General features: G+C 43.8%; 1 protein-coding gene across 1 annotated transcript; it reads left to right on the forward strand.

Annotated features, from left to right (window-relative positions):
* Positions 1-406: 406 nt before the first annotated feature.
* LOC120025730 (homeobox protein orthopedia B-like) lies at positions 407-6,439 on the forward strand. The gene is made up of 3 exons (XM_038970322.1): positions 407-461; positions 1,026-1,426; positions 4,952-6,439. The coding sequence occupies exons 1-3, from the start codon at positions 425-427 to the stop codon at positions 5,477-5,479; spliced, it is 966 nt and encodes a 321-aa protein (XP_038826250.1). The 5' UTR covers positions 407-424; the 3' UTR covers positions 5,480-6,439.
* Positions 6,440-15,747: the final 9,308 nt, after the last annotated feature.

The raw sequence follows: 15,747 nt of genomic DNA on the forward strand, positions 1-15,747 counted from the left end.
CACAATTAAACAAATACTGCGCTGATCCAGTTTATCAAATGGGTCGAAGCTTTCACAGATATTAAATCAAGTGATTTTATTTGATATAATTTGGAGTTGAAATCAAAGCCAATTACAGAAATGAGGAGAAATGAACTTGTGAATTTTGCTGGATGGGAGAATTTGAGTGGCTGGCTGCTCTGGGGTCTCGAGGTTGTTGACATATCTCTAGCTTCAAATCTGATTGGCTCTCCTTTAAAGAAGCTCGTGGGTTCATTGGGTTGTTAGGCGCCTCCCCGTTTCTCTAAAGGACATTATAATGCAAGGAACCTCCTTTTTTAACCACAAACAGAATTTGCTTTTATTTAGGCTATATATATTTTTTAAACAGGTTAAAGTCATAGAGATTTTTTTGAAATAGCATTTCGCACTGGAGAGGTGCGCAATGCTATCGCACGCCGACCTCCTGGATGCTCGCCTCGGTGAGTTATCGTCGCCAAACTCCGGTCTTCAACTCTACTGTAAGCTGGAGGCACTTCTAATCTAAATCAAGCAGAGAAAATTGACAATTTGTTTCTTATTTTATCTTAATGTCAGTTAAGTGAGATAATTCATTGGAAAAGTAATTATTATTATTATATTACTGCGTAATTTGATTTAACCGTTTTCTAAATTATTGATGTGATCAAATGGAATTAAGGAGTAGCCTAGATTAAACGCTGTAGCCTATGATAGTTATGTGCTTGTTTAAAAGACAGTTAGTGTCTGGTTTTATCCATAATGTAATGTCCACTTCGATGGTTTCACCATGTTTTTAGAGAGCATTTGTAAAGTGACAAAATGTTCAACCAATTATCTGCATGCATGACAAACTATTATCCCCTTGCCAGACTTCGTTAGATTCATAAAAGTGTCACTTTCGATAATCTAACTAAACAATGTATTTTAAAAATATATCATACTAATTTACATTTTTCCTATGCATTAGCCTATACAAAATAGTTGTGACATTGCCTTTAAATTCTGACCGGGTGTTGTCTATCCAGGGATGAAGGATGCCGCGGCAGAGCTGCTGGGTCACAGGGAGGCTCTGAAGTGCAGGCTAGGTGGTGGAGTTGGACCTGACCCCGGCCACTCCGGCGAGCTAGCCCCGGGGCCAGACACCGTGGAGGGGACCACCATGCTCCCTGGAGACGATATCAACAATGGTGGATCCAACCCTTCCGGCGTGCAGGCCAACAGTAAAGAGCAACAGGACAAGCAGCAGCAGAATAACTCCAGCCAATCCGGAGGAAGTCAGAGTCAGAAACAGAAGCGACACCGGACCCGATTCACCCCAGCCCAACTTAACGAACTGGAGCGCAGCTTCGCCAAAACGCATTACCCAGATATCTTCATGAGGGAGGAACTGGCCCTACGGATCGGCCTAACGGAATCTCGCGTTCAGGTAACGGAATCTCGCGTGCAGGTTTGTTTGTGATATGGATTGGGAAATGTATGTGTCATAGCAAATTATTTTGAAACAAATAGCCTATAATAACACTGTAAGAGTAGTGTACTAATACTGCGGGAAATGATGCGATGAAATGTGTATGTAATGTGCCCTCTTAACCCTCAAAAATAATGTAAATATTAACCGTCAGTGGGTGTTATTATTTCACTTCACGTGCACAATAACAATATTTCCTCAAGTAACTAGGCACCACGGCTAATTGGAAAGTACATCTTCATTACAGTCTAAATTACCACTCGGTGAAAATATCTAACTCACAGCTGTTCTCACAGAAGTGCCAATATAATATAGGCTAAGAAGCTTGAATCTTAAGAAGATGAAGTGTAGACTATTGAAGGGATTAAAATAGGCCTACCATACATCTTGATACTGCGTAAAAATTTGGCCACTAGAAATGTATAATAACCTAAACTATTTGCCACTAATAGGCTATTCCCTTGGAGCTAAAACTACATTTAATCCATTAGCGATATACTATAGGAGTATAGCATATAGGCCACGCCTTGTGTTCCTCGAGGCAACCATCTTTTATTTCCTTGTGCCAAAAATAATAATAGCTTACACCTGAACCTCGATTGTATTTTTGGAGGGTCTTGTTTTTGTTGTTAAAAGTATCAGGAAATACAGAATGTATGCTAGACTAACCTAAATCTCTGACACTGCACTGGGTGCGCGACCTGTCCATGGTTCTGAAAATAACGCGCAAGAGCCCGGGTAATAACGTTCTACAGCGATTTGGTTGAAACCAGATGCAAGAAACGTGTCCCAAAATTATGTTATTCAAGACAGAGCTGACAAAACCGGGATGTTATGAGATACAATTGTCCAGAATGAACGAACAGAACTAATAAAAATAAAATTTGAGATTAAAACAGCTTTTACCATAGGTGCACCTCCGTCACGCTGTCTCGTCGTTGCCATTGTTATCGACATTCTACAGATGCCGCAGAATATTGACATCTGATTGATGTTTAGGCCTAATGCCAAGTCTTTTTGAGCAGGGGCTAGTGACTGATTCGTCAAATTTACACTATAGTGGCCTGGAAATAAAATGACATTGCTAACGTAGAAAAACAACTTTGCCGTTATTATAATGTCGTCATGTTTACTTTGCTAGCTCATGGCAACATTGCATCTCTCTCAAGTTCGTCAGAAATAGCTAGCAATGCTAACGTTAGCTAGCTAAAATTTGGTTGCTCTCCCATCAATATTAACTAGCTAGCGTTATACTGCATCTAAAGTCAATCTGGAGACATCACACTGATGGCAAAAGCTTTTCCTACTAATCCTTTTGAAATGTCATCGTGTTTCCCATCCACAGTTATGCATTTAAGATGACATTTTCATCACCACCCATTGAGACGGCATTGAACAGAATTCTCAGCTGGGCATCATTTTTAAAACGAACGTTCAAAACAAGATTGGGATGAAACGTGCAACCCATGTCTACAAAGTTGCATTAATAAATCGACTTGGATAGTTACTATAATTTAAATTCCATGAGTGTAAGTTTTCATAATATCTGAAAATTACAGATTGTACGTGGACATATTAAGGGCATCTTAATGTAGGACCTAGGTAGCCGATATAATTCATGAAAATAAGAATTTCCTAAATATGAGTGTATGTTTTTCTACTCACTGTATCAAAAGCAACATTCAGTTTTGCATGCATACATTTGACTGAATTATTATGCACTGTAAACTACACAAATTATCATGTGCAATGTGCATATGCAATAAGCCACACATACAACTCTCAATGGGCCAGATGAAATGATACAAGAGGTAGGCTATTTTATTAGGTAATGACTTTGGTCCTTAAAATCTAATAACGTTTCGTTTTGTTGTCCTATTGGAGTGGGCCTATATTCGTGCGTTCTCATGCATAATAAAAATGGAATGATGATTTTATCTTTATTATACCCTCACTATTAAACTATATTTTACAACATAATTACTTCTATGTCGATATTAGGTGACAACATGACCAATGGTAGGCCCTAATGGTTTATTTTGTTTCCCTTTACATTCCATATAGCTCAGTTGTCAAAATAGCTCACGAGATTAATTCAATAATAGCTCGACATAGCAGTTGGTTTGGGTCCTCTGATGCATCGTCGTTCATTACCATGTAGCCCTTCTCACGATGATAGTGCAATAAAACCAAATCCATTATTATCAACCAATTTCTGAATTATTTATTGCGATAAGGGCTTATTAAGCAGCAATGAAAAATGCAGAGGAGTCGTTCACATGTGAAACAGTAACTGCGGTAATCATTATTATTGCACGGATCAATTTGGTTTCAATATCTTATTTACATAAAATAAGAATTAGCGAAATGACGAGCCATTTATAAAGAGTATAGCCAATGATAATAATAATAGGAAGCCAGTGGGTAAAAATAGCCTATATCTGGGATGTTTCGAATGAGAAGGCGCATGCAGCTTGCACTGTTCTCTTCTGAAATGGGCCTGTCAGAGTTCCACGTCTTAATGGCGGAAGCGCTGAACGTGTACTCTGTCTTTTAAACAGAATGAGAAATTGCATTTTCTTTCCTTTGAAGTGTAATGCATTTGAGGCCTGATTTCACGGCTGGCTGCTCTGGGGGATAGACTGAGATTGGGCCTCTTAATACTACGGCACAGTTTCTCAACCAAATCTTCACATTAATCATCGGCGCTAACCGGGTTAGGCCTACTATGAGATCTATATAGACAGTCTCTCAAGGACCCGCAGAATAAACACTGCTTGTGCCATTTACAACTGAGGCCTGGGTCACATTAATAACGCCTTTATTTCCGAAATACTATTATTATTGCTGTTTTGTATCCAAAAGGCCAAAAGTAAGTGTTTATATCCATGCTATGCAACAAATGATATAAGCTAAGTTTGATAGTACGAAAAAGTACGAAAAAGGTATGCACTCTACTGTAAGTCGCTCTGTATAATTTTTTATAATATTCTAAATAGTAAACGGGTTTCGGCTAGCATATTTAAAATGCATATCAAAATCATGGGCTATAGGGCTCATAACAGTTACAACACATATTGTCAGCTGACTGGACCACCTCCCGCATAGGGCTATTGTGTTTTCTGACGTAGCCATTTTTATTTTATGATATCCATGGACTAATGCAGGCATGCCACAGACCATTTACTGACATGGATTTTTGGCGTTATGTCATGTAAGATATCAAATCCTTCGTTTATGGCATATCATTTCATCCGTTGTATATCATATCTAGTGTTATTCATGGAATCCGCTGATATAAAGAAGATTTGTAATGGAAATATCTGTGTTATGGGCTTCCTTCTCTTCTAAGAACCTAAACCTCTTTCCCGTGCGTTAAAGTGACCGTATAGAGAAGTGTACAGTAGCATACTCATTGTGTCTCACATTGATGACACTGTAGCCAGATTCTAACCCATCTCTCTCCCTCTCTCTCTACTCCAGGTTTGGTTCCAGAACCGACGCGCCAAGTGGAAGAAGCGCAAGAAGACCACCAACGTTTTCCGCGCTCCGGGAACGCTGCTGCCCACTCACCACGGCCTGCACAGTCAGTTCAACTCTGCTGCTGCCGCCGCCGCGGCCATGGGCGACAGCCTGTGCTCCTTCCACGCCAACGACACCCGCTGGGCCACGGCAGGGATGCCAGGCGTCTCTCAGCTGCAGCTCCCTCCAGCCCTGGGTCGCCAGCACCAGCATGCCATGGCGCAGTCCCTGTCCCAGTGCAGTCTGTCCGGCCCGCCGCCCAACTCCATGGGGCTATCCAACATGTCGTCGAACGGATCCGGGCTCCAGTCTCACCTCTACCAGAACCCGTTCCCCGGGATGGTCCCGGCCTCCCTGTCCGGTCCCACCAACGTGACGAGCTCTCCCCAGCTGTGTAGCTCCCCGGAAAATGACGTCTGGAGAGGGACGAGCATCGCCTCCCTGCGGCGAAAAGCGCTGGAGCACACAGTATCCATGAGTTTTACTTAGTAGTAGGCCAACCACCACCAAGCCAAGCGCCACGTTTTAAGCGTTTTTCTTTTTTACTTTGTCATCTATAATTTTTTGTTTTGTTGTTGAACACATCCAGTCCAATACAGTTGGACAAGGATGAGAATGTCTCCAAGCAAAAAAAGCAAGGCAGCAGCAAAACAACAGCCACAGTTTTGTTGGCACACTAATACTAAAACCAAACGATTTGAAGGTGGATAAATGGGTAAATGTTTAGCTTATCCATTTATGATGTGCATGTATTGATTTATAACTTTTATAACTTGATTTATTTTACATGTAGGCTATGTATATTTATTTATTTGTTTATCATTTTATTTATTAAAAAACATATATTTACCACCTCGCTTTCATTTCCTTTGTCTATTACAAAATACTGCTGATATTTGCTAGTGGAGTTTCTAACAGTTTCCACCGGCCGATGGTCGAGGGTGTAAAAACTCAACAAAAAAAAAAGAATAAAACTCGTTTTTAATGTCACCTGCTGCACAGCATGTAACCATGATTGGCCACGGGCATGCGCCGTGCACGTGCAGATATCACACACCTGGGAGTTTTTTTGTTTGAAAAGCATAACAAGATTCATACAACGGAAGAGGAAGACAAGCGATAATCTCAAAGGAATCACACAACATGGAAACGAACTTGACTGCATGTGCTGGCCAAGGTAAATTTACGGAAACAGGCCTACTATAATTAAGACAAGAAAAATCGACTTGAATATAATCTGTTATATAGGATGTTTTGTGTAGAGGAAGCATTCTTGACTTGTTCCCATTTGGTCAGTTTGTGATATGTTCTAAATTATTGTCTGTGCTTATTATCATATCAGAATTTCTTAAATGTTTGATCTGATACTGAACAAACCATTTCGTTTCATGGCCATGTTTTTATCAATTGACTGTAAATGAACAAATTAAAATCATTTTCAATATGTCACATCACGAATCAAACTCCTTTTCTTGAACGTGACGCATGCACCCAGCCTATCAGAATCAAATACTGACCTAATGTTTATTTGTATTTCCCTAAAATGCTTCATACCGGGACTCGGAGGCACGGGCATGAGTCACCGTTCTCCGGTGATATACGGTAGGCCTACAATAAATAGGAAAACCGATGATCAAAACATCAAACTATCTAACAACGAGCTGTAAATAGTCTACAGTATATCCGTCCAATATGTACTGCTACTGATATTTCGCCGACGTAGGCTACTGATGGAATTCCACCCCCAGACTAGAGAAAAGCAATGTGGGTGTGTTATGGATATGAAAGCTCAAGGCAATGAATAATATATCTTTATATTTATAGATTTCTATAATTTCTATAACAGAAATACGTGTTAAGTCGTGCACATCTTTCAAAACAACAAACGTTTTTGCCGAATCGAATGACACATCCTATCCAGCCAAATATGTCAAGTAAATGCGACCCGTGCCATGAGTTCTGCCTTCTCTTCCCCCCGAGCTCCATTGACGGGTTTGACCTTAGATGTGATGGATACTATCGCGCTGTAACGTTGATTGTACAGGCCTATATTTTGTTTCGTCATGTCAATGTATATCACGGATTCATTCATCAAACCCATATTTGGAGCAATCTCGGCTGTATTAACGCACGTCCCTGAGGATAATCTCCCCAACAAAACGGCGACAAGCTCTAAATCGTGGTGCCGCAGCAGCATCATTTACACCGCCTCCGACAGAACATCAAACAGGCATGTGGAGCGAGCTATTAAACTCTACACATATCTTACCCCTCCACCCCCCCCCCCCCCCCCCCCTCTCTCTGTGTGTGTGTTGGAACCACTGATCTATGTGACCTTCTCTGTTTATGACAGTAGGCCTATAGTGTGTCTATGGTTGGAGCATGGGACTACCTGAAGAGAGGATATAGGACAATGTCTCCACATGAGAGGCTTGGTAAATGCACTAATGTGTTTACAAATGAGTTAATTGAAATAATAATAATAATCATCATCATATTAGTAATGTTGTCTGGGGTTTGGTTAACGAAACCCACCGACACCCTGTTTTTCTTTGGCTGCCACTGCTACTTCTTTAGGTTACATTCTCAATAGTATTACATTCAAGATCTACCCATTGTTGCTTGTTCTTTACCTGGATCGGAACATCCAGCACATGATGTAGAGTATCACTGTTGATCTGGATGCTCTCCTCCATACAAACTAGCATAAATAAATAATAAAGCTACAAAAAGTGCAACAACTGGCACTCAATAGCCGAGTGAACACCAGTGTGTGTGTGCGCGCATGTGTCGACGTCTGGATGTGTTAATATTCACAGAGCATCAGGAGGGTTGGGGAGGCGTGCACAGGGATAAAGATTTTCCCAGTCCTGGCGACAGATGCGAAATAATATTACATAAATGTAATAATTTGTTTCACTATCACCCAGGTTAATTACTTTGTGGAAATGGGTAACCCATTTCTCATTGGGTAATTTGTCACACACTGACGCGAGAGCCAATCAGTGACCCCGCTGTTGGTGGGATCATTTCTCCCAGAATTCTGTGCAGCGAGTGTGTCGCGGAAAATGTGGGAGCGAGCCAATGTTTACCTCCTATTTATTTCACACAAATAAATGAAATCAGTCAATAAACCATCCAAGGGTGAATATGGCTCTCTTTGTCCAGGATTATGAATGAGAGCTCATTAATTTTCTCTCAGGCTCTGTGTGTGTGTGTGCGTGCGTGCGAGTGTGTGTGTGTGTTTGTGTGTGCAGGGGTGTGTGAGTGCTTGAGTGTGTATTTAAAAGGGTGAGAGAATGTGTTCGAAAGCTTCCTGAGAGAGTGTGTGTTTATGCATTGATGTACAATAGCTGTTTATGCATATATTGCCAGACTGCATTGTTCCACCCTCATTTACCTACCCATTCATTGGAAAATGTCACTGCAGAAGATTACAGATATCATTACAACTGCTATAGCCAATATTCTAACTAGCACATCAGTATGTCCTATGTTTTAATGCAACATTGACTACCACTACCATTCAGCAAAAATAGATGAGAATAACTGAGAACACAACAGCAACTCTGGTCACAAAAAATAACATAGCTATTTAATACTAGTGATGTTGTTCTATGCACAGTGTGTAAAGATGTTTAAATCATTATCACAACCATTGGTAAAATTGGTTGGATCACTCTTAAAAACATAGGGAAGAGCATTAGATCTTTGCATTCTACTCTGTTCTACTAATGGTGTGATACAACTCTGGATATGTCTGACGATGATGAGAAGGCATGGTTATAATGGAGGAGAGACATCATTTGGTCTGACAGACAGGAGAATATCTTGGCTGGTGATTGTTGTTCCAGATGACGCATGGTGAAGAATTCCATCTCCAGGTTTTATTCATTCCAGTCTAAGTAGTGAAGAGTCTGGCTCTGGCTGTGTTTGGTCCAGTCTGACCAGACTGACTGACACCTAGCAGCTCCCACCATCCGTCATCGTTTGAGAATGTCTTAATTATATTACATGCAAATGAAGAGATTCAATTTTGTGCCCATTATCTATCCATAAGAGCAAATGAACGGAGCATCACTGGGGTCAGAGAGAGAGAGGGAGAGAAAGAGAGAGACAGAGAGTGAGAATTAAATATGTTATTTTTTTGTTGTTGCAGTTTTTAAAGAATATTATTTCATTTTTTTTTTGCTGTATTGAATGGATAGTTAAGTGTCGGATAGACATGGATGTTAAAGGGGGGTCGAGTCAAAGGGCAGTGGGCCGGATTTGAACCCTTTGCCGACTCTGGCATACATGTGTATGTACATGTACATCGGTTGTAACCACTGGACCCCACAGAACACTTAAAGATATTTTAATGATAAGATAGTTGTAATATTTTACATTTTGATATCACCATCCCACATCCATTTTTGCAAAACATTAGAGAGAACAGAGCACTCAAAGTGTGTGTGTGTGTGTGTGTGTGTGTGTGTGTGTGTGTGTGTGTGTGTGTGTGTGTGTGTGTGTGTGTGATAGGTAAATGTTGGATAATTAACCTATGATGATGGATAAACAGCAATTACAGTTTTACTCATGTGACAAATTGGAGTGACAGAGGCCTGAATCTGGTCATGCATGCTCCTTAGTCTGCTCTTAAAGTTTCTGACCACACTATTCCAGTCACTGTCTATTATATTACAGTATGAATGTGTTGTAACAGTGTTATTGCAGTATATTGTACATTAATATTACTGTTACAACAATAAATCTGTATACAACACTTTCTTCTTATCAGTCGTGAGATACAGGCCTTTAACACTGCCTTTACACCTCTTGTATTGTAGTGTGAGTGTAGTATGTATCAGTATAGTGTGAATGATGTGTGTATCAGTTTGAATGTTGTGTGTATCAGTTTGAATGTTGTGTGTATCAGTTAGATTTTTTAAATGTTTATTTGACCTTTATTTAACTAGGCAAGTCAATTAAGAACAAATTCTTATTTTCAATGACGGCCTAGGAGCAGTGGGCTAACTGCCTTGATCAGGGGCAGAACGACAGATTTTTACCAGGTCAGCTCGGGGATTCAATCTTGCAACCTTTCGGTTACTAGTCCAACGCTCTTGTCACGTCCTGACCTTAGAGAGCCTTTTTATGTCTCTATTTGGTTTGGTCAGGGTGTGATTTGGGGTGGGCATTCTATGTTGTGTTTTCTATGTTTCTTTATTTCTATGTTTTGGCCAGGTATGGTTCTCAATCAGGGACAGCTGTCTATCGTTGTCTCTGATTGGGAACCATACTTAGGTAGCCTTTTCCCTCCTTTCAGTGTGGGTAGTTGTCTTTGTTTGTGGCACTATAGCCCTTAAGCTTCACGGTCGTTTTGTATTGTTTATTGGTTTTGTTGGCGTCATTCCAAGATAAAAGTAATGTACGCTCACCACCCTGCGCTTTGGTCCAGTTCTTCCAGCATCGGCCGTGACAGCTCTGAATGTTGTGTGTATCAGTTTGAATATTGTGTGTATCAGTGTGAATGTAAAACATGGCCCTGCAGTGGATAGCATCTGTCTTATGGGCTCCTGACAAATTCTAATATTTTGTGTGTATTTTTTACGCTGATCGTAACTTCTTTTGTACATAATGTCTCTGCCATTAATTCCTATGACCGGAAACAACTTCTGGACATCAGAACAGTGATTACTAACCTCAATTTGGACGGAAATGTCTACTTCAACGAGTCGGCAGCTCTGGACGTTACTCCGAACAAGGCCCTAATCCGCGAAATAGGAAGCGGTGGCGAAAGACAGGCAGGGGAGGGGAGGCACCCTGACGAGACTATGTCGGTGAACAAATACAGTAGAACACCATTTCCCTCTGTTCTATTGCCGAATGTGTAATCAATGAAGAACAAACTGGATGAGCTCCGTTCGAGACTATCCTATCAACGGGACATGAAAAACTGTAATATCCTATTTTTCTCAGTCGTGGCTGCACGAGGACATGGATATACATCTCACTGTTTTTTCTATGTATCGTCTAGACCGGATGCCAGACTTAGGCAAGACAAAGGGAGGAGGGATGTGTGTCTTTGTTAACAACAGTTGGTGAGCGATCTCTAATACTAAGGAAGTCTCAAGTTTTTGCTCGCCTGAGTTAGAATACCTCATGATAAGCTGCAGATCGGCTGTCTCTGTTCTCTTTTCATGTCTCATCCCTCTATGTATTTATTAATTATCATCACTATTTTTGTTAAGAGAGATTTCATCTGTACTTTTCATAGCTGTTTACATACCACCACAAAGCAATGCTGCCACTAAGACCGCACTCAACAAGTTGTATAGGGCTATAAGTAAACAAGAAAATGCACATTCAGAGGCGCTGTTTCTTGGCCGGTGATTTTAATGCAGTGAAACTGAAATCCGTTTTAGCTAATTTTGTCACCTCTGCAACAAAACTCTACATCACCTTTACTCCACACACAGAAACACATACAAGGCCCTCCCCCACCCTCCCATTGGCAAATCAGACGATAACTCCATCCTCCTGCTTCCTGCTTACAAGCAAATGCTCACACAGTAAGTACCAGTAACGCACTCAATACGGAAGTGGTCCAAGGAAGTGGATGTTTCACCAGCACAGATTGGAATATGTTCCTGGATTCATCCAATAACATTGAGAAGTTTACCACATCAGTCACCAGCTTCATCAATAGCTTTGACGTCGTCCCCACAGTGACCGTACGTACATAGCCCAACCAGAAGCCATGGATTACATGCAACATCCGCACTGAATTTGAGGCTAGAGCTGCCACTTTCAAGAAGCGGGATACTAATCCGGACGCTTAAATGAAATCCCGCTACGACCTAATCCGGGTAAGCCATCAAACAGGCAAAGCGCATCAATACAGGACTAAGATCGAATTCTACTACGCCGGCTATGATTCTCAACAGATGTGGCAGGGCTTGCAAACTATCACAGATTACAACGAGAAACTCAGCTGCGAGCTGCACAGCGATGTGAGTCTACCAGATTAGCTAAATGCCTTCTATGCTCGCTTCGAGGCAAGCAACACTGAACCATGCATGAGTGCAACGGCTGTTCCGGACAACTGTATGATCTCACTCTCTGTAGCCGATGTAAATAATACCTTTAAACAGGTTAAAATTTACAAGGCCGCGGGGCCAGATGGAATAACAGGATGCATACTCAGAGCATGCGCTGAGGAAGGCCCAACATTTTTTTTTAAAACTCCAGCCTCCCAAGCGATAGACTGTTCTCTCTGCTACAGCACGGCAAGTGGTACCATTGCGGTACTAATTCTGGAACGAAAAGAACCCTGAACAGCTTCTACTGCCATGCCATAAGACTACAAAACAAGGCTGCTAAAAAGCTAATAAAATGGCTACCTGGACAACCTGCATTGACCCTTTCGTGAACTAATTCTCATGCACTGACTCTATGCACACACACCGAACTCTACCTACATGTAGTGTGTATCATTATAGTTTGAATGTAGTGTATATCAGTGTGAATGTAGTGTATATTAGTGTGAATGTAGTGTATATTAGTGTGAATGTAGTGTGTATCAGTTGTGAATGTAGTGTGTATCAGTATAGTGTGAATGTTGTCAGTGGAGATGTAGTGTGTATGGGCATGGAGGATGCAGAGGTATGAGTGGGTAAAGCAGGACACAGTGAGGAGGTAATGCGGAGGGACAGTGAGGTGTGTTGGTCAGGAATGAGCCTCTCTCCACTACAAGGCTTTTACAGTCACAGCACAGCTGGCACCGGGTAAAGGTGGGAGTGGCTCTTATCGAATGCTGTAGCCAGCTCTCGGTTAAATCACACCTTAAATCCTTTTCCATCATCATAACCATTTGTTTTCCTATCAGGGAGGGTGAGATGGGATGGGAGGGGAGCATAACAGGAGGGAAGGAGGAAGAGGAGGTACACTTTGCCTCTGATCTCGGTGCTCTCTCTCTCTCTCTCTCTCTCTCTCTCTCTCTCTCTCTCTCTCTCTCTCTCGTTAGTGGTAGTGGTAGTGTTTGGTGGTCCTCATTCGTTTCATTATTTCCTCATGCTGCTGATTCCTTCCATAGTTCATGTTGACATATTATGTGTGGACACTGTGTCCTTCTCCCTCAATTCCCCTCTTCCTATTCCTTTATTTTCCTCTCAGCTTTCCTGACCCCTCCTCTTTCCTCCTACAGTATGTCTCCCAACTTCCTTCTCTCTCCTCTTTCTCCTTCATATTTTCCTCTTCCTTGCTCTCCTCTTCTCTCACCCCTACCCAAACCTCTGTACATCTAACCCACTCAGCTCTGATAGTCGACAAATAGTTGCACATTCAAGCCTTATTCACCTCTCCTCCCTCCTCCACTCCCTCCACCACTGCCACCAATCCTTCCCCCCACCCCTCTCTCTCTCTCTCTCTCTCTCTCTCTCGCTCTCTCCCTCTCTCTCTGTCTCCCTCCTCCCTTCTCCAGCTGCCCTTGAGCTTTTCTATTACCACATGGAAAGCACCTCGCAGCCCCTGACAAGCGCAGCGGATCGACACTAAATCAGAAATCAGTGCCAGCCGCCGATCTGAGGCACCATGAAGGTCACAGACCATCCGCCGCGGCATCTCAATCTGGAGAACAGAGCAGGAACACAGACACAACTAGAGCACACAGACACCCGACAGAGAGGTAGAGAGGGAGGTAGTTGGGTAGAGAGGATGATAGAAGTGTAGAGAGGGAGGTAGACGGGTGAGAAGGGGAGGTAGAATGGTAGATGGGGAGGTAGAAGGGGAGAAGGGGAGGTAGAAGGGTAGAGGGGGAGGTGGAAGGGTAGAGGGGGAGGTAGAAGGGTAGAGGGGGAGGTAGAAGGGTAGAGGGGGAGGTAGAGGGGAAGGTAGAAGGGTAGAGGGGGAGGTAGAGGGGAAGGAAGAAGGGTAGAGGGGGAGGTAGAGGGGAAGGTAGAAGGGTAGAGGGGGAGGTAGAAGGGGGCGGTAGAAGGGTAGAGGGGGAGGTAGAAGGGGGCGGTAGAAGGGTAGAGAGGGAGGTAGAAGGGTAGAGGGGGAGGTAGAAGGGTAGAGGGGGAGGTAGAAGGGTAGAGGGGGAGGTAGAGGGGAAGGTAGACGGGTAGAGGGGGAGGTAGAGGGGAAGGTAGAAGAGTAGAAGTGGAGGTAGAATGGTAGAGGAAGACAGGGAGAGGGGGAGGTAGAGGGGGAGAGGGGGATGTAGAAGCGTAGAGAGGGAGGTAGAAGGGGAGAGGGGGGAGGAAGGTAGAAGTGTAGATGTGGAGGTAGAAGGGTAGAGGGGGAGGTAGTGGGGGAGGTAGAAGCGTAGAGGTGGAGATAGAAAGGTAGAAAGGTAGAGGGGGAGGTAGAATGGGAGAGGGGGAGGTGGAAGGGTAGAGGTGGAGGTAGAAGGGTAGAGGAAGAGGTAGACAGGGAGAGGGGGAGGTAGAAGGGTAGAGGGGGAGGTAGAGGGGAAGGTAGAAGGGTAGAGGTGGAGGTAGAAGGGTAGAGTAAGAGGTAGACAGGGAGAGGGGGAGGTAGAAGGGTAGAGGAAGAGGAAGACAGGGAGAGGGGGAGGTAGAGGGAGAGAGGGGGAGGTAGAAGGGTAGAGTAAGAGGTAGACAGGGAGAGGGGGAGGTAGAAGGGTAGAGGAAGAGGAAGACAGGGAGAGGGGGAGGTAGAAGCGTAGAGAGGGAGGTAGAAGCGTAGAGAGGGAGGTAGAAGCGTAGAGAGGGAGGTAGAAAGGGAGAGGGGGAGGTAGATGGGGAAGGTAGAAGCGTAGAGGTGGAGGTAGAAGGGTAGAGGGGGAGGTAGAGGTGGAGGGAGAAGGGTAGAGGAAGAGGTAGACAGGGAGAGGGGGAAGTAGAGGGGGGGGGTAGATGGGGAAAGGTAGATGGGGAAAGTAGAAGCGTAGAAGTGGAGGTAGAAGGGGAGAGGGGGGTAGAAGGGGAGGTAGACGCATAGAGGTGGAGGTAGAAGGGTAGAGGAAGAGGTAGACAGGGAGGGGGGATGTAGAGGGGGAGAGGGGGATGTAGACGGGGAGAGGGGGAGGCAGACGGAGAGAGGGGGAGGTAGACGGGGAGATGGGGAGGCAGACGGAGAAAGGGGGAGGTAGACGGGAGAGGGAGAGGTAGACAGGGAGAGGGGGAGGTAGATAGGGAGAGGGGGAGGTAGATAGGGAGAGGGGGAGGTAGATAGGGAGAGGGGGAGGTAGATAGGGAGAGGGGGAGGTAGACAGGGAGAGGGAGAGGTAGACAGGGAGAGGGGGAGGTAGATAGGGAGAGGGGGAGGGAGATAGGGAGAGGGGGAGGTAGATAGGGAGAGGGGGAGGTAGATAGGGAGAGGGGGAGGTAGATAGGGAGAGGGGGAGGTAGACAGGGAGAGGGGGAGGTAGATAGGGAGAGGGGGAGGTAGATAGGGAGAGGGGGAGGTAGACAGGGAGAGGGGGAGGTAGATAGGGAGAGGGGGAGGTAGATAGGGAGAGCAGGAATATAGACACAGCTAGAGCACAGCAGAGCCAGCAGTCACAGAGGGAGAGATGAGGAAAGAGGGAGAGAGAGAAGGTAGAGAGCGTATAAAGAGGGAGATAGAGGGTAGAGGAGGAGAGGGCCAGGGGGAGATTTGGGCCAGTGGTTGTCATGCTATGGTAATCTACAAATACTACTGAGTCACATTAACACTATCACAGAGAAAATAATAAGAGTCTAATAGTGCAGTCTTTGACAGTGTTGTTTTTAGTTCAATGTCCAGAGAAGCACAATATTTTGAATGAGATG

Source organism: Salvelinus namaycush, chromosome 31 (genome assembly GCF_016432855.1).
Source record: "Salvelinus namaycush isolate Seneca chromosome 31, SaNama_1.0, whole genome shotgun sequence".
Classification (NCBI taxonomy): domain Eukaryota; kingdom Metazoa; phylum Chordata; class Actinopteri; order Salmoniformes; family Salmonidae; genus Salvelinus; species Salvelinus namaycush.

Coding starts and splice junctions, on each gene's coding strand:
- LOC120025730 (XM_038970322.1), top strand. CDS start 425: ATGCTATCGCACGCCGACCTCCTGGATGCTCGCCTCG. Junction 462..1,025: donor CCTCCTGGATGCTCGCCTCG/GTGAGTTATCGT, acceptor TTGTCTATCCAG/GGATGAAGGATGCCGCGGCA. Junction 1,427..4,951: donor TAACGGAATCTCGCGTTCAG/GTAACGGAATCT, acceptor TCTCTACTCCAG/GTTTGGTTCCAGAACCGACG.